The sequence below is a fragment of the Marmota marmota genome, unplaced genomic scaffold (genome assembly GCF_001458135.2).
Source record: "Marmota marmota marmota unplaced genomic scaffold, marMar, whole genome shotgun sequence".
In the NCBI taxonomy this organism is placed as follows: Eukaryota; Metazoa; Chordata; class Mammalia; order Rodentia; family Sciuridae; genus Marmota; species Marmota marmota.
The window spans coordinates 14718405-14740504 of NW_026000241.1; the positions used below are offsets into that span (position 1 = coordinate 14718405).

Below are 22100 nucleotides of genomic sequence, written 5' to 3' on the forward strand. Positions count from 1 at the left end.
ACGCACCATAAGAGAAGAATCATTGCTGCTCATCTCCGGCCACTCGCGGCGGCGAGTCCGGCTCTGGTAGGGCGGTGCAGAGCTGGATTCCAGGGTCAGGGTCCTGGGCACGCCTCTCCTGGCTGGAAGTCGAAGGCACGAGCGTCCTTGGAAACCGGGCAGCCAGCCGGTTGCTAAGAGCGGCGGCGTAGGGAGTGGACGGAGCACGGCGCACCACGTGACAAGGCACTGGTAGTTGAGCTTCGAGAAAGTGAATCCGCGCTGGGGCTCCCCGGCTGCCTGCGGGTCAGCGTTGGTGGTGGACGTGGGCGCCGAGCGGGGCAGCGGTCATGGGCCTGGGCTCCAGCGCCCAGCAGCCTGCTGGCGGCTCCGAGGGCTTCCACCTGCACGGGGTGAGTCGGTCCCGGGGCGCTGGTGATCTTGGAAGCGCGCCTGTAGCGACGCGTCCGCGCGTTTGGTCACCTTTCGGTTGGCGGCTACCGCTGGGTCCCCGCCCGAGCGTTGCAGCTGTGGGCTGCCAGCCTCTTGAGAGAAGTGGCATCGCCGGACTCCAGGCCTCGACGCTTCTGCCATCGCCATGGGGCTCGGCGCCCGCCCCAAATGCCAGCTGTGCAGGAAATGGGGGCGTTCCGTGTGGCGCTACCCGGAGTGGCGTTCTTCCGGGTGAAGAACGCGCCGGCTACTCGCAGAACTCTCTGGTGCCCTCAGGGCACATTGGTGATGACCTCTGTGTGCCGTGCTCCGTGCGGAGTTGGGGACAGCCAGCAGCTCCAAGGACCGAGTGGTCCCCTGCATCGATCTTGCCGTTAAGACTTGCCTGTCGCATTGTCAGGAGGGGTATGGGGGCGGGGCGAGGACCAGTGGAACTAGCCAGGGAAGTGGGGTGCCGGAGGCCAGGAGAATGCCGCCGAAGCCCGGGAGAGCGTTTGCAGCTTGGGGAAGCGCCCCAGTGGTGAAACCCTGTGGAAAGGCGGGTCGGTGAGGCAGGGACTGAGGATGGGCTTTAGGTGCCAGGAAGTCTGGACGAATGGGCTTTAGGTGCCCCTGCAAGGAAATTTGGACGAATGGGCTTTACGTGCCCCTGCAAGAAAGTCCGGACGAGCAGGCTGCAGGACAGTGGAGATGGAGAGGAGTTCCTAGCCTGACTGTGGAGGTGGGGAGAAGAGCCTGCAGCCAAATGGGCTCTAATGTAGGTGAGAGAAGCAAGAGAGCATTTGGCCCTGGAGTGCACCTAGTTAAGATCCCCTGCCCGGGTTCAGATTCCCACCCCTACACACTTAACCTTGTGTGAAGCGATGGATGTAGAGATGGGTGTAGACAGACAAGTTTGCTCCTTTGGTGCCTGGCTGTTGAGTGGTCTCTGCTTTGAAGGAAGGCTCTGTAAGCAGGTGTCACATGGGAGGGGTTTTCTAACAGGAAAGCCAGGCCTTTTTTGACTACCCAGCATTGATGGGATTTGTGCTTGGGGATGGCCTTTCTTATGGGGAGGCACAGAGGCAGACAGTGGAATTCATCCAGCCAGGATAGTCTTGAAACAGGTTTGATGAATAAAAAGGAATTCAGGATATAGGCAACCAGGGAAGCCATGGGGTGATGGTAGGAGTGCAGACAGGAGGACCTAGTGGAGAGGGACAAGATTAAGAGGCTAAAGGATTAGAAGTCATCCTCCACATATTTGTGAGCACTTAATCTGGCAGGCAGAGTTCTAGGCAGCAGAGATAAAGCTGTGAACAGAATAGACAATGTCTGTAATCCATTCTTGTGTGCTTGCATTTGGATGTCAGTTGGGAGAGAAGGAAGATCATAGGAAACAAATATGGTAGGTGGTAACCTGCTAAAGCAGGTTAAGGGAAAAAGAGAGATGGGTTGGTGCCATTTTCTAGAGTGGTCAGGAAAGGCCTCTGATCAAGTGATTTTTGGACAGATGTCTCAGCCAGAAGGGCAGACAGTATACACATGGAGGAGAGAGTATTCCAGTTAGAAGGCCCAGCAAAGGTGGGTCGTGCTTGTGTGTCTGAGGAAGTGTGAGGAGGCAAAGACAGCATTTTGGAAAGTGTGGCCAGTATCAGGAGGAAGTCAGGCTGTGTAGGACCCTGCTACTGTCCTGAAGGTTCAGGATTTTATTCTGAGATGTGGGGCCTTTGGTAGGTTTTATGTGGGGAGGTAACATGATCTGCTTATATTTTTAAAACTTAAAAGAACAAGTGTGCTCCATTCTATAAATACTGGCATTCCCACCACGTGCCAGTCCTGTTGGCAATGTCCCTTGCCCTCAGTAAGCATATGGTAAGGAAGGATTCACAAGGAAATGGCTGTTATATGGCAGTGGTTAGGGGAGGACTGTGGGTTGGATTTCCTAGGGACTGAGCCCCTTTTCTCATTTTAACTTGGGTTTAGTAAAAGAGTTGAATGGATAAAGCAGGTGAAGTGGTACTGTCCTTGCCACTGGCCAGCCAGCGCTGGGTGACTTTGTAGGCTGACATCACTGTTTGTTCCATGAGGTTCACTGGTGGGGAAAAAGAGGATGGGGTGTTATGAAAAGCAGCACACATTGTGGGGCTAAATGGTGTGGGGCATGCTGGGAGTCTCCAGGGAGAACTGGATGGAGGGGTGGTGGGTTTTGCAGGAAGAGGGTGCAGTGGATGGCGGTAGAGATGATTTCAGCTGTGGAGCCCAGTGAACAATGACAAAGCCTGGGGTGAGGGAAATGAAGTTTAGCAGACAGAGGGCAGGCCCACAGGAGAGGATGGGTGGATGTACTGGGTGGGCTAGGGGAGCACCAGCCCTGGGGACTGGGGGCCTGAGTGTCAGCCCTCATCTAGGGTGGCTGACATAGTGTTGAGGAGGGGTAGAATGGCCTTGGGTATGGCCTTTCCTGAGCGGAGGTGGGGTGTTTTGCAAGTGAACCTGCTCAGGGAGAAGCACCCTCCAAAGTAGCCCTGTCCTTTGGTTTTCAGAAGCCCCTGAAGGGATAGAGGGCAGGCTCAGCTCTCCTGAAGCAGGGCCTAGGAACAGATTGCCCTCTGGGTTGGGGCAGCTAAGGTTGCCGGGCCCATGTTGGAAGCGATGGCAGCTTCTGGAGGTAATAAGTAGAGATGCAGTTGTTGCTGCCAGAAGACAGTCCTGATTCCAGGGGCAAACTGGCCTTATCCCAGAGGCTCAGCAGTTTGTTCTCAGCAGGCTGTCTGAGACCTCTCTTTCAACTTGGGGAATCCAAGACTGGAGGGGTTGGCGAGCAGCAGAAGGCCTCAAGAACCCGAGACCACAAGAGTCCTGTGCCTCTCAGGACACAGAGGCCTGGCTGTTATCTGACCCTAAGAGGTCATCAGTGTCCACGAAGGCCTAAGTATGGGCCTACCATTAGGGTCCAGGACCTGGGGACAAAGGCCATGTTGTGTGAACTTGGACCTGCAAGGCCTGGTTGTATTTTAGAAATATATTGAGCTGGAGAGTCCAGAGAGGAATTCGGAGCAACCTGGCCTGGGAATGGCTCATGAAGGAGGTTTCCTGCATAGCTGGTCTGTGAGGCTACTGGGGAGGCTCATCAGGCCCAGTCCTGCCCCTGTGGTGTGCTTTCCTTCCCAGCATTCTTCAGTGGCCCTCAGTTATCTGCTGGATTGAGTCAAGGCCAGGCCTTTCAAGATCTGGTCACAGGCTGCCTTTCCCACTCCCCCTTTCTGGGCACAGCCCTGGATGTATTTCTCCTGCCTGCTTTCCTTGAGCATTGGGGCCCCTTGTCCATGTCTAAACTTTTCTAATGACACACTCTGGCTTTCCGGCCAGTCCAACCCAGCCCTCTGGGGCAGCATTTCCCATAGGCCTGGGCCAGCTTATCTCCATGTGCCTCCTGGTAACCCCCAAAGGCAGCCTTGGGCTGTGAGGCATCTCTGGAAGCATTTGTGGATGATGATCAGGAAAAGACCCATTTTCTTAAGAGGAAAGCTTGTGACCAGGAAGGTAGAGAAAGGGAAGGAGTAGACCTGGACAATGCCAAGAAGCTGTGCTCTCGAGGGCACTGGGAGTAGTGATACGCCAGGGTTGGCAGTGGTTCTGGGAACAGCGGTGGGGGCTTCTTGAGCCTGGGTTTGGTGCAGTGACTGGCCTCTGTCGTGGGACAGGTGCAGGAGAACTCGCCGGCCCAGCAGGCGGGCCTGGAGCCTTACTTTGACTTCATCATCACCATTGGGCACTCGCGGCTGGTGAGGCTCCCCCCACTGCCTCTGCTTTGTTTGTGTACTTGCATCCCTCTGTCCCTCTGGAGGCCCAGCCTGCTTCTGCTTGTGTTTTTCACCCAGGGTCACTGAGGGCAGAGGGACTCTTGAAGGTGGGCTTGAGGGTGTGGAGGTGACTGGCCAAGGGCAGTATGGAGTGCTCTGGACCCAGGAGGCTTTGTGCTTGCTTGGTTGTGTTTTTTGGCCTAGGGAGGGAGGAGGATTGGGAAGTGCTGGGTGGTGGGGGTCACAGTGGCTGCAGCTCACTCTGGCACCTGGCTCTGCTGGGGCTGCTGGCCACCAAGGCCCTTGTGCCATCTTAGGCCCTGACTTGTCTGAAGGGACTGACACGGGGCTGGGGGATGAGGGCTGGGGCCTTGGTGTCAGCCCTGCTGCCCCTGCAGAACAAGGAGAATGACACGCTGAAGGCGCTGTTGAAAGCCAATGTGGAAAAGCCTGTGAAGTTGGAGGTGTTCAACATGAAGACCATGAAGGTGCGCGAGGTAGAAGTGGTGCCCAGCAACATGTGGGGCGGACAGGGCCTGCTGGGCGCCAGCGTTCGCTTCTGCAGCTTTCGCAGGGCCAGTGAGCACGTGTGGCACGTGCTGGTGAGTACAGGGTGGGGTGCTCGGAAGGAGGTGGGACCCGGGTGGGGGCAGGCGTGTCAGGATTGAATGGGTGGGGCACGGGGCAGAGGCCAACAGCAGTGGCTTATTAGGGGACTCTGTGTGAGATCTGGTGGTGTGCCAGTTCCTGAGAGGGCAGCTCGTGTTACCACCTGGACTGTGTACCCTGCTTCCTGCTAGCCATGTGACTTTGGACACTTTCTTACCTTCTGCATTTTAGTATCTTCTTTTGAAAGGTGGGGATACCATCTACTGGTGTGGTGGTTGTACTGCCAGAATGCTGCTACTGTTATCAATCTGTCTCTCAAGATAGCCTAGATAGTGATTTTTCTGGTATATTGTTATATAGCTAATCGATACATAAACAGGCCACAGTGACTGAGCTGGAATAGTGTCTGATTACAGCTACTGTGCACCTGACACCTGTGCTCATAGGTGGTCGTCCAGGTTCTCAAGTGCATAGTCCTGTGGTGTGGTGGAAGGAGAGTTCCCTGAGCTAGAAGCTGGCTCACTTGTGTTCTCCTCTATAGCTTACCAGCTCCTTGGGGGAGACTAACCAAGGTTTTCAGCCTATCTTTGCAGCCAGCCTACAGAGGTTTGCTCATGAGTAAAATGTGACTGATACAGATGTCTTTGCATTTCTCAGGATGACTGGGAGGCTGGGAGGGAGTGGTAGAGCTTTTTAAGGGAGAAAGCAATCCTGTGCCCAGCTTTGCTCACTGTCCTCGCCTCCTGCCCTCAGCCAGGGGTCTCATGTGCCTCAGCAGTCACAGCAATGCAGTTGGCACTTCCTCTGGCCAAGATGTGGTTTTCTTTCTTTAAGGTATTTCTTTACTCTTCTCCCCGACCTTATGAAACCTGTTTTGAATTGTGGAGAAATGCTGAGAATGGTTTAGTAATTCCACAGTCACACAGCTAGTAGTTGGAGCCAGGAGTTGAGGCCCAGGTCAGATTCTAGAGCCCAGTGCTGAATCATGCCATGGTGCTGCCCTCTGCTGGGCAGGCTGTAGGCCTGGGGAGGTAGGGAATTGGGGTGAAGGAGTCTGGGCTTGAGGTCCTGCTTGACAAAAGAGGACAAGTATCCTATTCACTACCTGAAGAGGTTCCACCTCCTGCCTCTTCTCCCAGCTCAGTGGCGAGGCTGCTGGTTTGTGATTCTTTCTCCAGGATGTGGAACCCTCTTCACCTGCTGCTCTTGCTGGCCTGCGCCCCTACACAGACTATGTGGTTGGCTCAGACCAGATCCTCCAGGAGGTGAGAAGCCCATGGCCTGCCCCTCCCAGAGAGATGGATGGGGTGTGCAGAGATGGGTGGTGTTCCTAAGAAGCGTCTCGTTTCGAGGCTTCCAGTCCAGTGCCAGGAACAGGCCTCAGCTGCTGTGTGTTTCTCATAGTCCGAAGACTTCTTTTCTCTCATCGAGTCCCATGAGGGGAAGCCCTTGAAGCTGATGGTTTATAACTCCGAGTCTGACTCCTGCCGGGAGGTGACTGCAACTCCCAACGCAGCCTGGGGTGGAGAGGGCAGGTACTTCCTGGGGTCTGAGGGCTGCAGGGTTAGGTGGGCGGGGCCTGCCTAGTGGGCATGGACTTCCAGAATCCCCTGGAGGAGGTAGAGTACTGGGCCCTCGGCCCAGGACCTCTGAGGCTGACTTCTAGCCTGGGAGTACCCTTTCCAGCCCCTCAGGGATGGGATGGTAAAAGCAGGGAGGGCTGTGACTGTGGACAACCCCATGAATGAATATTTCTGGCCTTTGGTAGTCTAGGGTGTGGCATCGGCTATGGGTATCTACACCGGATCCCCACCCAGCCCTCCAGCCACAAGACGCCACCTGTTGTTCCAACACCTGGCACCCCACTGCCCAGCACCCCACCACCTGGTGCCCCACTTCCTTGCGCCTCGATGCCTGGCACCCCACCACCTGGCGCCCCACCACCCGGTGCCCTGTCACCTGATGCCCCGCTACCTGATGCCCCACCACCTATTGCCCTGCCACCTGGTGCCCCGCTACCTGATGCCTCACAACCTGGTGCCCCATCACCTGGGCCCACCCCTCAGGATTCTTCTGGCCTGGACCTAGGTTCCAGGCAGAATGACTACATGGAGGTATGTGTCAGCCAAGGGAAGAGGGGAGCTTATATGGGCAGAGGGGCCTGCCAGCTGGAAAAAGACTCTGGAAGCTACCCTTGGGGTGCCCCAGCAACGTCACCCTTGTGAGGCCCTTGTGCCTTTAAAGGGAGGCCCACCTATTTCTGGGACACAGTGGAGCAGATGGGCCCTGTCTGGGACAGTCAAACCACTTTTGGCCCTCCTGTCCCTTCAGGTGAGGCACTGGTTGTTGTCTACATTCATAGGTGGAAACTGGGAATTAAGAGATGGGCAGAGCCTTGCTCTGTGCCCCAGTGAGACTGTGGCATTCTGGGAGGTTTTCTGGGTGTCAGGCTGAGTCTGCAGGGCAGTGTTAGCCCTGCCGTCGTGGTTAAAGAGTGGGTTGAGGGCACCTTGGGCAATGGGGTTTGTGCCAGGGGGTATGCTGGGATGTTCCTTCAGTTGTACCTGAATTCAAGGAAGACCCTCACTCCCTCTGGTCACCGAGGGTGCCCCCAAGTAGCAGGGGGAATATGTTAGAGCCAGGTAGATACCTGGGGCTCAAGGATGTGGATAGAGTGCTCCGTCTATGTGGATATGGCAGGGGAGGCCAGGCCATGGCCCTCTGGCCTGACTTCACATTACTTGTAGGGGAAAGGGCAGATGACCAAGACCATTTCCTTCCTTAAGGCACAACAGTTTGCACACAGTAAGGGTGGGCTGGTATCTAGGCTGGATTGTGAAATCCACCTCAGGTCACTGTCCTGATGGCCCCCTTCCTGTTCCTTCTTCCTTGGTGCCCCTAGGCCATGCTACAAGTACCTGGCTCCCTCATGGATGGACAGCTCCCCAGGTCTGGAAGTCCCAGCCACAGTGCTCCAGACTTTGGGGGACTTCCACATTCCATGGAGATTTCTCTTCAGCCTCCACCTCCAGTGCAGCGAGTCATGGATCCAGGTACTGGGCAGGCCCGGAGGGGAGGCTAAGGAACCTGCAACTCCTGGTGCGAAGTGGGCCCCGGCTTGCAGCAGTGCCAAAAACATTCCCTAGGGCCTGTTGCCCCTTCATACCTCACAAGTGCCAAGACTGTTGCAGGCCATCTAATCCATTGCATGGGTGGAGTCTAGTTCAGAGAAGAGAGATGGCCTACTTCAGGTCACACAGAAAATTGGAGACAGGGCAGGGTCTGGGCTGCCCCCATGGTCTGAGCTAACACTGAGCTAACCCCATGATACCCAGCCCCTAAGCCCTTTCCCTCAGAAAAACCCAGTGGAACCTTCTTGGGGTTGATTGGATGGCACCACCAGGGAATGAGGACGTTATAGTCTCCAGCTAGGCCAGGGATAGATATCCCAGGCACTGGGCAGGGTGAGCCCAGGGTACTGGCTTTCCAGCAGTCAGGGTTTTGTGTTGTGTTCCCTCCTCAGGTTTCCTGGATGTGTCAGGCATTTCCCTCCTGGATGGTAGCAATGCCAGTGTGTGGCCCAGCCTGTCCTCCTCCACAGCGCTGACTACCATAGCCAACTCAAATGTAGGACCAGAGGATGTTGGTTCCAGCAGCAATTCTCATGAGCGGGGTGGTAAGTAACTTTCCCTTCTGAAGCCCTCTGGGAAGGACCCCAGGTTGCTGGTAGTCTGCCCTAAATTCCTCAGCTGGGTTAGTTAGAGGCTGCCCCTTGGGTTGAGTACAGCCATATGGGAATTCATAAACTTTATCTCCTATCCCCCATTAAAGCCTAAAGAGGTGGGGGATTGGGCATCATAGTTACTGGCCCCAGTACCGTGGTCGTAGGTCCTGGCTTCTCCTCAGCCCAATCCTTGTGTTTCAGGTGAGGCCACATGGTCTGGGTCAGAGTTTGAAGTCTCCTTCCTGGATAGTCCGGGTGTCCAGGCCCAGCCAGACCACCTGCCTCAGCTGACTCTTCCCGACAGCCTTACCTCTGCAGCCTCGCCAGAAGATGGGCTGTCTGCTGAGCTGCTAGAAGCTCAGGCTGAGGAGGAGCCTGCAGTCACAGAGAGCGCAGACTTCAGGGCAGAGGCTGAGAAGCCAGCCAGCCAGGCCCAGATATCTTCCCCAGAATTACAACCAGGGCTGTGATAAGGTCTCTGATGATATTTCATGAGGTCCAGATGTGGGCAAGCAGCCCAGCTCCATGCCTGACCCTAGCCTTGTGTGTTCCACTTTCTAGGCTGCAGTTCCAAGTGATGTGCAGGGACCTCTGTTGGCAGGGTTTTGTGTCTTCTTTGAGCCTCCTTGGGGTCTTTAGGAGATGACCTTGAAGCACTTACACTGTCTGATGGTCCTGGCTTGGAAACTTTCAAGCAAATACTTTTGGGGTGTTAGAGGGCTGGGAGCAACACTCCAGCTTAATGTTTTCCAGGAGCTGTGATGGTAAAGGAGGGGATTCTTTGCTGCTTTGGAGGGACATGAAAGCTGACTTGGTAGTGAGAGAACGCCATGCACCCTCAGGACCAGTGCCTGTTCTGGTCACTCGGGTTACCCAGGAGGCAGCAGGGTCTAGACATGTTCCAGTATGAGGTCAGGTGAGGGAGGAAGGGGTTGTTTCAGGTGTTGCCTGATGCTTTGTAGGGCTTGCCTTGATCCTGCCTGCACAGCCTGGCTAGCCCATCTGTACTGAAAGGGACCCAAGCCCAGGACTCCACCCTGCCAATCACAATCACTGATGACTCCCTCATGTGCCCTCATGCACTACAGTGCAACATTTGGCTCAGGCTGGCTGGTGTGCCCCACCGCTGGAGGAGAGAGGCAGTGCACTTGCCTCTCTTTTAGTGAGGGTTTGAATATTCTAGGCTCTTCCGCAGAGACCCAGCTATACCTGCACCACATTTGTTCTTCCCCAGGGCCTGCATGCCACACATCTAGTATTCTAGTGGCAACTCCTGTCGGCTCCCAGACTTACGCAATGATCTCTGATATTCAAAGCATCCAGCCCCAATGATGAATAAAAGTTGCAAATTAAGCTCACTGTCCTATGTAAACTCTCAGTCAGTCCACCTCACTAGGTCTCTTCAACACCTAAAGCTCCATCCCAAGAGTCAATCAGGGGCCTAGAAAGGCCCTTCTGTCCTTTTCTGTAGTATGTGGGAACAGTTTTCTCCACCCCCTGGTGCCTTTGTAGGCTAAGACTAGGTTAGGTCTACCCTGCTCAGCTCCTGCAGAAGGGGATGGCTCTATCCAGGGATAGCCCCTCATCAACTGAAATCCTCTGATGCTTTGACCCAAGGCCCTCACTCCCGACGCCAATTACTTCCTTGACAATTACCGTGAAAGCTGCCTATGGCCTTGTCTTCTAGCCTTTATCTTGTTTCTAGAGTTTCGCTCTTGCAGTTCCATTTGTATAATGTGTGTAGGATGGTGAACACAGGAAATTCAGTTCTGTCAGGCCTACGGGACAAGGACTGGGGAGCATAGACCAAATTATATGGAGGAACTAGGGCCCCAAATTAGCAAAAGTTTCAAGCACTGTGACTACATTTAAAGCCAACCCTTGTCAAGCCTACCAGAGCAGCTGATAAGTCTGCAGAACAGTGAGGCATTGTGTCCTGGACTGTCTGGGAGCCCAGTGTCAGTCTGTAGGAATGCAGGAAGTAGAACAGAACCGCCACAGGACTGTCCCGGGGCCAGCTTTCCTTAGCTCTGTAGCCTGGCAGTCTGACCCACAGTTGCTCTCACTGGAAGGTTATAGCTCCTCCTCCCCTCTCCTTTCTCTTCCCGTCTAAACTGGGGGATAAAATGGTATCAGTGCTAATGATTTCCAGGGTGAACATGAAACCAGAAGTTTCCTTCTCTGTAATTTGCTATGAAGGAAAACGCAAGTGAAAAAAATAAATATGTACTACACCTTGAAATATTTTAACTAAAGCTTTTATTCTATACAACTGTGAAATACAGATTTTTTACCCTTTTGGCATTGCAGACTGTCAGATTTTCTGGAAACTGTATTACTGGTAAGACTGGAGGGGAAAAACAAAAATATAACCATGCTGGGGGTCAGATCTACAACAGAGGGGACACAGCCACCCAAGGCTCAGCACACGGGGCAAAATGACCCAGCAAAACACAGTCCTTTAGCTCAAAGGCCCCTTGTGCAAACACAGCTGAGGGCTGGTAAATGAATTTTTTTTTTTTTGCTATTAGTTCACAACTATTGCTAAAAAATGTGCACCAAAAGCGCACTATTGTATCCAACAGATAGAAAGGATTTTAAAAAAAAGAATCTGGTTGCTCTGAGGAAAGGATAAAGACCACCTCAGCTCCTTGGAAATGTGGCTGTGTCTCTGCTCACTTCTTCAAGGTGCAAGAGGTACACTTTCCAGAGTTAGCTGACCAGCAGTGAGGGAACCCTGTCTCTGCAGTTGTGCGGATCAGAATATCTCAAATTGTAAGGTATGGACCTGGGTCCATAATCTGCCCCTAACTGAACCTGTGAAGATGTAGAAAAGAAAAACCCTTCCTCAGCCTCCTCCCCAGTCCCTGCTACTGTGGGGACAGGCCACACACAAGCTGGGGAGGCAACTGGACTGGAATAAACTGCCCTCTGAAGGCACTTGTGCTTCTGGCTTCATACAAGGAGGCTAGTCTTATGTAGTTTTATGGGGGTGGACCATTGATCTATGCTGAATACAAATGACCTTGGGAAGAATCCAAAGTATTTTCTGCCAAAAGTTGAAGTGTTTATCCCCAATAAGTTATATTCTGTACAAGATCCAAATGATTCTATGAAAGCTTTAGATTGTTAGAAAGAACAGTGAAAAGAAGATCTGGATACAGGTACAACAACAAAACCTGCATATAAAACTTTGGAAAAACAAATATGTATACTTTCCAGATATGAATATCAAACTCACTCACTATGATATCCCTTTACTGTGACATCATAAATTTTAGGTAGCATCTGAATGAAATTAAAATTTCATCACGGTCTTGTTTTGATGGTGTCAAGCTGTTCACCCAGAGCAGGAAGCTATGGTCTCAGTTGCTTTGCCCATGAATAAAGCTGCACGCTGGAGGAAGGTGCGAACAGTCGCGCCTCCCAGGGGCTGCTGCCAGCCAGGGCATCCTTGGGCTGCGTTAATTCCAGCACCTGGAACTTCAACAGCTCTACTACAAGAACACATCTGAGATGCAATATTAAAAATGAGCCCAACATCAGTTATTTATTATGAAGTGGGCTGGCTCTCGAATTGTGCAACAGCAAATTCCCATTAAAAATAACTTTCAAACAGTGAAAACAATTAGATTTTCTTTCTATGACAAACTTGGAAAAAGCCTTCATAGGTACTGCATGAATGGAATGTACTCTTAGAAAAGCTACAGAGCTTGTGGGTTTGAAATTGAAACACAGTTAACAGATGTGGCCCTACGGATGTTCTATAACAAGTGCTAACAGACAAAGATAAGGTCCCTTGAAAGAAAAAGAGGAAGCAAAGTCTGCACTGGCCTGTCATCAGTTCTCAGGACAGAGTCTGCCTGGGGCTCTTCTGCTCTCGCACTCTGCTTCCCTGGGGGCAGCTTAATCTACACGTAGAGACTGGTTTCTATATTACATCTCAATTAGTCACTTCAATTGAAAGATAATCTCGGTCCATACCAAATTGGCCATTAGAAGTCTTGCTCCCATTGGGGATCAGTGGGCTTCCTAGGACTACTCTTGGGGCCATAGAGGAAGGTAGTAAATGAATACCCAGGAGCATAGGCCCACCCTTCACGTGGACTTCTGACGGTAATGGAGGGTGAGATCACCACCACTTTTCCATATGAAGTGTTTCACTGTTCGAAGGTCCATATTTGGATCCAAAACCTGAATAGCAAAAAATATATTAAAAGTCTCTAATATCTAAAACCTTCATCCTTTACTGAGGACTTGCTACCAGAGGGCACAGCTTGTTTACTCCTACCCCATGCCTAGTGGCCTCGCCTGTTGGTACAGCTTTCATGCATACAGCTGGGAACCTAGGCACAGATGTGTATCTTTTGTAACTCAGCCCTTCCCCTGAAGAAGTACCTTCAGTGCATCTCGATTTAAAACAGTACCACCATTTCTCCATCCACCTCCACTGCACATCTTAACTAACACAACAGATGTTGCTCTGCAAATCAAGACAACTTTGTTTTTTGCTCATAAGAAAAAAAGCTATTCGCATATTCACATTTGTCTACATGTGTTTTTAAATCTGTGTCCCTTTACTGAAAACCATCAGGGGAAACAGGAGCTTTAGGTTGGGCTGAAGAACCCCTCTGGAAGAGACACACACACAGGTAGGGGAGACCCAGAGCTTAGAGCTTCTGTATAAGCAGAACTCCCCAAGAGATTTGAGGACTACAATCACACCACAATTATGTAACTTTCTGAGCACCAGCACTAGAAAAGAAATAGGGCTATGGTCCTCAAGTTTGCTTACCTGGTCCTGGCATAAAAGTTCAATTTTTTCCTCTGCCAACACAGCAATATCCTCTTCTTTTTCCTGTTCTCCTGGTTTTTCATTATTAGAAGAACTAGTGGTTTGAGACTCATTATCCAGGTTGATGATTTTCTCATAAACATGTTCCATTACTTTCCGGACTTGGAGCATGTCACTAGCAGACAATCTATCTCTGTAAAAGGTAATGGACTATTGTGACACCAAGAAAAAACATGAGATTTTGTTCAAACATACCACAGAAACATAAATCAATAATTTTTTATCATTGTCTTATACTATTTTTAGAAATGTCAAAGACTTTCTGTAGTGTCCCAAAGGCACAGATTATGTGTAGGTAAATGAGATTAAGCACGTTCTTGAAACTTAACATGAAAACAACCTTCTGGATTTTATTTCCTTAAATTCTCTCCCTAAGCACAAGCAAATTAAAGAATCAGAAAAGCCCAGTGCTCTTGGGGCTCAATTTTCCTTGGGCTCTTTCCCACTGCCACATCTTCAACTAGCACCTGAGGGAGATGATGCCTCAGTCTAGATCACAAGCCTCGAGACTGGGCATCTCCAGTTGGCTGTCCCAAAACAGACTCATCAGTGCCTTCATCCCCAAACCTACTTTCTATCTTTGATATAAGTCAACAGGCATTAAACCAAGTAGCTAAGGTTTCAATTGTAAAAGCCATCTGGAACTTCAGTCATTCAATCTATTTGAAGTGATGTCCAGGACATGCTTTAAAATAATCCAGTGTGTTTGTGTGGAGGGAGATGGCTGGAAAGGTAGGTAGAAGTATAGGTGAGCAAGATGTTTAGCCAAATATTGATAATTACTGAAGCTGTCTGATGGGTCACTGGATACTCATTATTCTATTCTCTTTGTGGAAGTTTTAAAAAAATCTTTGTAATAAAACAGTTTTTAGTAATCTAATTGATTTTACTTCCTAGGGTATACACAGTGTTCCAAGTTCAGTGTCTCATTCTTGGACTACTAAAATTCTTCTCTTGGGTCATCTTGCTTTGAGCTTCTCCCTAAGTTACCTTTCATGTCTTCTCAGATATTTCTGGTGTTTGGTCACTATACGCTCTATGGCTTGGCATTCAAATTCACTGCTGAGGAAACCTCACCTTTCTAATTTACCTCCTAGAACCTCCTGCTGCCACTCCAGCCTATGCTCATGTACCCAGAGTACATGAGTTCTCAAACACCACTTTCCAAAATCTTGAGCATGCTCTTGCTCCCACATGTCTGAATGAGCTGTGCCCTGCACTGTCTTTTGAAGTTCTACCCACCCTTACAAGTCCAGCTCAAATCCCAGGTTCTTCAAGAAGCCTTTCTGGAAAGCTCTAGTCAAAAACTCATTTCTTTCCCCCACTCTCATTATTCCTTTGGTATTTACAACAGCAGTTAATATACACAGGTTGGGTACTAAACTGGATTTTGGCAAAACAAAATCCATCAACATGATAAACCAGCCTTAGACCTAGTCCTTGCTTCCTGTGCTATAAAGCAATCATCAGAAAAAGGAATTCTCTCCATCAATTATCTAATGATCAAGGAACCACATAGGCCTACATTTACTTACTTTTTTAAGGTTTTTGCTCCTGAAGATGCATGAGGTTGGAGGTAGAAAGGAATTTTGTTGAATTTGGGCATATTTTTCTGAAATAGTAAAATTAAAAAAGGTATAATAGTTTCCATTAGCTGATAAACTAAAATGCTGTCAACAGGAAAACATGATTTACAAATAATTATTTTACAATTAAAAGTGACTGTCTAACTTATAATAAACTATTAAACTATGTCAGCCTTACAGAAAATTTATCAGAAAAAATTACATTTAGTTTTGTAATAAAAGATACGTGAAGGCAAATTATATGGAATATTAGTGGCAATATGAACTTGTAGCATGGCTCATCTTAAATAACAGTACAGGTATTAAAGGAAAACAAACTTTAATTTTTTAAACATATAAACTAAAACCTTAACTCTACATTAAAATACTGGGCTAATACCTAAAGAAACTTAAGTGTCTTAATAAAACCCCACAACATTCACCTCTGAGCCAAGCCAGACTTATGCGGGTGGGGGCCCATCACCCAACTGAAATGGCAATAAGGCCCTCCTGCTGCCTCTCCCTCGACATCATGGTGAGGGCTGGGAAAGAGTGGAAATGCGGCCAACAACCTGGGCATCTACCGTAAAATAAACCTCATGGTAAATGAAGGATAAAACCACCTGGTCATCTTTTCTTGGGGTATTAATCCCCTCCGAGCTTCTCTGTCATAGTGTCTGGATGTGTCCTCTCAGATTTGCGCCACAGGCCTACAGGCAGTAATGCAAACCGGCTGAGTTTTACATTCAAAGGAAGGAGTGGTGTATGGACAGCTCGGACATAAAGAAGACCACAGCATAGCCATCAGGTGTCACAGTGGCTTTAAGTTCTTGGGGTGTATCTGGGACAAAGCAAATTTCTAAAGGTTCTAGAGATTAAATTCCTTTTCATATGGCTTAGGAATGTACAAAATAGGTTAACAGTACATCAGAGAGTCTCAGAAACAGACCCAGGTGTATACAGAAATTTAGTGCACAATAAAGATAGCATTTCAAATTAGTAGGAAAAGGATAGATTATTCAATAAATTGTGCTAGCACACTGGCTATACCTATGCAAAAAGAATCTTACCACACACTAAACAGAAGAATAAATTCTAACAGATTAAAGATCTAGACATAAAAGAAATTATCATAAAGGTACTAAAAGAATACAGGAGAATTTTTTTTTGCTATTCTGGAGTGGGAAATACTTAAAACAAGACACAATACTTAGCCATGAGGGACTGATTTTATAAAAATTAGAACTTTTCACCTAACAAAAGACACCATGAACAAAGTGAAAGTTTAGCTGAGACATAAAGAATAGTCAAAGGGTTAATAGTCAATATAAAGATCAATAAGAAAGACAAACAACCCAACAGAAAAATGAGTAAAGAATACAACAGCCAATTCACAGAAGAAATACAAATGGCCAATATGAAAAGATGCTTAACCTCACTATGAAATTAAAAAACAAAACAAAACAAACAAAAAAAAAACTGCCTTAAAAAAATAAGGTATTTGCCTATCTTATAGCAAAGATTAAAAATATCCAGTGTTGGTATCGGTGTGGAGAAACAGATGTTTATATGCTGTTTGTGAGAGTGTAAACTGGTACAGCCTTTGTGGAGGGCAATTTGGCAATATCTATCAAAATTTAAAATGTGCATACCCTTTGATCCAGCAATTCCACTTCTAGGAATTTATCCTAAAAAGTACACAAAGATATATGTACAAGGATGTTCACTGCAGCACTGTTTGTAATAGAAAACATTGGAAACAACCCAAATGTCCATTAATAGGGGACTGATTAAGTAAATTATGGTACATTTACACAATGGAATACTATGCAGTCATCAAAAGGGGACGATCCGTAAGTACAGACATGAAAATATGTTCATGATACATTTTTAAGTGAAAAAAGTTGCAGAACAGTTTTAAAAGATATTTTGTGCAAAATAAAATGAACTATACACACATATATGCACACAAATAATATATACTTGTGTATGCAATGAAACAAAAGTACGGAAAGCTCTACATTAACCTATTAACACTTGTTACCTTTGGGGGGAAAAAATAGGAAGTGAATGGCGAGGAGTGAGGGGAGAAGAGACAGGCATTTCACTTCATTCATTTAATATTTTGTTAAATAAGCATATATTGTTATAATTAAAATCCAATAAAAACAGAAATAAATAATTATCAATACTACTTCTGCAACTTTGGAACGGTAAGGAAGCAGATGGAATTCCACTTGGAAATCTAGCTTTTATTAAATTTAAGATCACATTGTCTAAAGCAGTCCTTATTTTTATGAATTGGAAAAAAATAAAAGGGCAAAGTGCAAGTAGAGGACACTTACATCCACAGTGATGTCAATTACCCATTGTGGCACTGTCTCATTGAGAAGCATCGACTCAGTCTCACCCCCGGAATCTCGGCAGAGCAGCCTAAACATAACCCATTAGGTAGTGAGTAACACAACAAGCACAGATGACATGATCAATACTAATCAACATTAGAGGGAGGAACCTGCCTAGATCTCATTGAGGATGATCCCTACTTGACAGCTGAGGAAATGAAGCGCAGCAGGCACAGGACTCAGTGAACCTGGGCACTGGCTTGAACCTCAGGCCCTCTGCGCCTGAGGCCAGGCATACACTATAGCTGCGTCTCTAAGTCCTTGGGGCACAATAAGAAAACAGTGTAAGCAAAGCACTCAAGAAAGGGCCTGTGCCAGTGCCACAGGTGTTCATAGGCAGGATATTTTTGGTGATCACTTTCAAGAAACCACCATAAAGGGAGAGAATGCTAGGCTCAAGGGCAAGATTAGCATTCTTATTTCTGGGACCCAGAGAGGACTAGTGAACTCTTGCATTTGGGTCCACCACAGTCCTGCTGGTAACCTGAAGGGCCTCACAAAGGACTGCTTGGCACCCCAGGGTAGGCCAGTGCTGGGCACATCAGTTCTAGAGCCGCCCAGCATTCCTTGCCTGGTCTACTCTGATGCTCTCCTATGGGCAGTGACATGTGGTGATGCCATAGGTTCCCTAACCCTGGCAGTCATACTGGTAAAGTAAGAATTTCCTGCAGAAACCACCAGAGGTGCTGCCTGGGGGCAGGATATCTACCTGGTCCCAACACCAGAGGCCACCTCAGATAGAATGTAGTCTGATGGCATCAGATGGTTAACTATCTCATGAAAGTTGAAAAATTTCTAAATTCCTGACATTCCTAGAAGTTAGTAATAAGTAACTTCTAACATCCGTCTAAGTCAATATGTCTTAGCAAAAGGGATGCTCTCTCAGGCAAGGCCTCTGGTCCTTCTTTACCCATACCTGAACAATGTGCGGCCTCCAGCTTCACCAAAGATCACAGGTGTGTGTGGTGGTACTTGAAAATATCCATTTCCCTTCTGCACTCGGTTCTCCTGCTCCCCATTTACTAGGAAAAGATGCAGATTGTGTCATTATCCAGAGTTAGCAATGCTAGAAACACAGACTCAAAGCCTTTTACTTCCACGGGCTTCAAACACAGTAAGATTTTTAGAGTCAAAAGTCCTATAACCCAGTCAGAATTACAAATAAAGGTCAAAAACAAAAGTTGAATTCCTGAAAATAAGAAACAATTTGTGTTGTACCTCATGAGAAATGACTATACTGCAAGATTTTAATAAAAGCGGAGATTAATGTTTGAGATTCTGTTTTGAACATAACCAGCTACTTCAGCCACAAGGAAGTCTAGGACTTCTGTTTATAAATGATCTGTATTTGTTTTTTTGGCATTTGGTAGAAAACCAACCTCAGAAAAATTTCTACAAGGAAAAACAATATGTTTAATGGTAGCCCTAGTTAATGGCAGAAGTCTCTCTTTCATGAACATGACTCTGAATAAAATTGGAAGCAATCTCACCTTCTGAAATCCTATAGCATTCTGCAACTTCTCTCACAGCACCCACACTTCTCTCTTATCACAAAATGCTCTATTATGTAGCTCTCCATCCTATCAGAACATCAGCCCCAGAAGGACAGAGTCCACTATACCCATTTATCTTTATTAAGCCCCCTGCAACTTGCTAACGGCCTCTGAATACTCAAGCTGTTCACAATGCAATTTCCAAATAATGCCAACATATCCACTGAGCAGGATGCAGGTGTCACAGGAGACTCCAAGACAGGTGGAGTGTGTAGTGCCCTGAGCTCTGGAAGAGGAGGTGGACAGGCTTTGCCCTGCCTTTAACATGATAGCTTGATCCTAAGAATGGTGTAGGGTGTTTTGGTGATTTCTTCCTTACTGCTCCACCTACAGCCTGGATCCAAGAAGTACTGTTTTTTGATTGCTTAATCCTCACTGTTTATTTGAGCCTCTGAGATAATCCTAACTAGAAATAACCTGCTCAGAGCTGCATAGTTGACAAGTGGCAGAGCTCACACCAGAACCTAGTTTTCTTGACCCTCTGTAGAAAATATCTTCCATGAGTTTGTCTGGCTTCCAGTTCATGGTACAATTATGACAGGGAGAGAAGCGGGCCAAGTGAAGTAAAAAAAAAAAGACTCCATGATGGGTTAGTGAGCTCTCTGAAAGAGACACCTGCAGATTGGTAGTCTGTTTTTTGTTGTTTTGTTTTGTTTTTGGTACCAGGGATTGAACTCAGGGGCACTCGGCCACTGAGCCACATCCCCAGCCCTATTTTGAATTTTATTTAGAGAGAGGGTCTCACTGAGTTGCTTAGTGTCTAGCTTTTGCTGAGGCTGGCTTTGAACTCACAATCCTTCTGTCTTGGCCTCCTGAGCTGCTGGTTGCAGACTGGTTTTGAGAGAAGATGAAGCATGTCATCACCCTGAGAAATTTAAATTGCACAAATCACTATGGATCAATCTGTAGGCCAGAATGAAGTTCATGAAAAGTGATGCTTGCCATTGCCATTGCTGCTTATTCCTGGTGGTTGGTGAGAGGCATCAGCAGAGTCACCCTCAGGAGCTGGGACTCAGAGACTCCTCAAACAGCTGCAGTCACACGTGACATGTGAAATTCTAAGTTTGTTCTTTCTTTCCCCTTCCTTTAACCAAATTGCATACCTTCAAAATACATTCTCCTCTGTTGCCCACAAAAAGTTATTGCCATTGTCTGTGGCACACATGCCTTTTGAATGTACTTCATGACACCAATTCTTCACACATACACACTTACCTTACTGCTTCTGAATTAGAATGCTATCTGAGTCAAAATCAGGTAGATCATCAGGCTAGGTACCAACATTTCACACCAATGTGAAGTATGACTATGCAATAACAACCCTGGCTTTCTGGTATAGTTAATTCGCTATCTGGGTGGTAGATTCAGGTCACATACACTCTGAGGAATATTTGTGGAATAAGCTTGCTAAGGTGGGTAGTTTTAAGGCAAATTTCACTTGCATGTGTAGTGGGTATTAAAATTTTACCTATCTTGAGCAGTCTCACTCATAAAAAGCCACACCAAACAGTGGTCTGCTCTCTTGTAATCTCAGTCTCAGCTAAGACTGGATGGACACTCCCACTTTAAGATGCAGAAGGGAAGACAATTAATTGGGCATACCACAAATATTTATTATGTTACATTTTAGCAAATAGTTTAAGTACCTTTGGTCCTGAGTAACTCTTAATCAATTTTCTAAATATAAAAACACTAACCATGGTTTACTTCATTTTCTTCTTCATCCATTGGATTCACATGTGTTCTAGGCCAATATTCTAGGAGTGCCTGGAGTAAAAGTCCTCCCAAGTTCACTGCAAAAAAGTTAAGAGAATTAGTTATAACCTAGAAATAGAAGAAATAAAAATATTCTGATGTTAAATTCTTAAACCAATACCCATGATATTTAAAATCGAGACTTAAGTATTTGTCAAACCTGTTAAAATTTTATCTTAAAATGTTTATAGCAGGCATGGTGGTGCACGCCTATAATCCCAGCAGCTCGGGAGGCTGAGACAGGAGGATCACGAGTTCAAAGCCAGCCTCAGCAATGGCGAGGTGCTTAGCAACTCAGTGAGACCTGTCTCTAAATAAAATACAAAATAGGGTTGGGGATGTGGCTCAGTGGCCGAGTGCCCCTGAGTTCAATCCCTGATACCAAAAAAAAAAAAAAAAAAAAAAGGTTTAAAGTAATAATGACATAGGACAAATACTTCACATGGTTATTCTAAGTAGCCACTCTTCAAAAACAAATGAAAATAAGAATCACATTCTTTAAAGGGCTAATTCCATATGAAGCTGCTAAAACTGTATCTACACACATTAAGCATCTATGTCTATATTTCTACCTCTGTTTCTACATACCATATTAGTGACATAACTGATAAAACATAAGGGACTCTGTACAAAGACAAATAGATAGCAAAAACAACACAGATGTACTTTCTCCTGTGGAAGGAGAAAGAGAAGGAAAGGCACTTAACTCACATTTTGGATCTGACCCATCAGGGCTGCTGAAACCAGCATCTTTTGCAGAAACCCAAGCAGCAAAACAGTCACTCTCATCCAAAGTAATAGTCAGCATCTGTCAAAAGAAAAAACTGATCATCCCATTTCACTTGAATATATTCTTCAAATAAGTCTCTAAACCTTTATTTATTTGTATTAGTTGACTAAAGTGCTAAGCCATAGATTCAAGAATCAAAATGTGTTTGTGCTTCAACAACACTACAATTTAGTTTACTGAGATACCAAATGCAATTTGTAAGTATTAATATGAAAAATTCTTTTCTCACATTTAAAAATACAAAACCCTAAGAATAATTATGAGTTATTTAGAAATCTCCAACTGTCTCAAATTACACAAAGAGCCATAATTAACTTACCCCTGTTTTTAAGTCTACAGAGAACCAATTTGGCACATATACCATTTTAAATCTTTTCTTAATTTCATCTTCAAAATCCACTTTTCCCAGATCTTCAACTTTGCATGCCTATACATTAAAAAATGTTAAGTGATGAATTGATTTGATTCTTACATTACTACTCAAAAATTTACAATTTTTCACATTTATTTAAATGAAATAGACTCCAAAATATAATTTGAAAAGAATGCATCAGTTGTTTTTGAATCTCAAGGCAATTTCCTTTAAATAACTATCTGCTGCTATTAAAAATTTTAATTTAAAAACCC

At 46.8% G+C, this 22100-nt stretch overlaps 3 protein-coding genes across 11 annotated transcripts in view; 1 reads left to right on the top strand and 2 right to left on the bottom strand.

The window, feature by feature from the left end:
• Positions 1 to 506, bottom strand: part of Ttc21a (tetratricopeptide repeat domain 21A) — a 34462-nt gene extending 33956 nt beyond the window's left edge. For 2 of the 3 annotated variants that reach the window (XM_015489474.2, XM_048794884.1), the window contains exon 1: positions 7 to 506. In XM_015489474.2, the coding sequence (XP_015344960.1) occupies positions 7 to 33 (27 nt within the window). In that variant the 5' untranslated portion in view covers positions 34 to 506. The remainder of the gene's footprint in view (positions 1 to 6) is intronic. The other variant, XM_048794883.1, reaches the window with a different exon arrangement.
• Gorasp1 (golgi reassembly stacking protein 1) lies at positions 261 to 9903 on the top strand. 3 transcript variants are annotated; one of them, XM_015489472.2, is made up of 9 exons: positions 261 to 392; positions 4119 to 4199; positions 4616 to 4819; positions 6005 to 6091; positions 6231 to 6361; positions 6595 to 6940; positions 7729 to 7879; positions 8350 to 8502; positions 8752 to 9903. In XM_015489472.2, exons 1-9 carry the CDS (start codon positions 330 to 332, stop codon positions 9018 to 9020), a joined length of 1485 nt encoding a protein of 494 aa, XP_015344958.1. In that variant the 5' UTR covers positions 261 to 329; the 3' UTR covers positions 9021 to 9903. The 3 variants fall into 3 exon arrangements, with proteins under 3 accessions (XP_015344958.1, XP_048650845.1, XP_048650846.1); XM_048794888.1 differs by lacking the exon at positions 261 to 392 and adding an exon at positions 1728 to 1819 and having other exon boundaries at positions 4579 to 4819; XM_048794889.1 differs by lacking the exon at positions 261 to 392 and adding an exon at positions 1801 to 1819.
• Positions 9904 to 10792: 889 nt separating this feature from the next.
• Wdr48 (WD repeat domain 48) overlaps positions 10793 to 22100 on the bottom strand; it is a 44661-nt gene continuing 33353 nt past the window's right edge. For 2 of the 5 annotated variants that reach the window (XM_015489469.2, XM_048794885.1), the window contains 9 exons: positions 21793 to 21900; positions 21395 to 21491; positions 20626 to 20721; positions 18292 to 18397; positions 17316 to 17403; positions 16623 to 16658; positions 14941 to 15017; positions 13346 to 13538; positions 10793 to 12744 (listed from right to left, as the gene is read on the bottom strand). In XM_015489469.2, coding sequence (XP_015344955.1) covers positions 12649 to 12744; positions 13346 to 13538; positions 14941 to 15017; positions 16623 to 16658; positions 17316 to 17403; positions 18292 to 18397; positions 20626 to 20721; positions 21395 to 21491; positions 21793 to 21900 — 897 coding nt within the window. In that variant the 3' untranslated portion in view covers positions 10793 to 12648. The remainder of the gene's footprint in view (positions 12745 to 13345; positions 13539 to 14940; positions 15018 to 16622; positions 16659 to 17315; positions 17404 to 18291; positions 18398 to 20625; positions 20722 to 21394; positions 21492 to 21792; positions 21901 to 22100) is intronic. The other 3 variants (XM_015489470.2, XM_048794886.1, XM_048794887.1) reach the window with 2 other exon arrangements.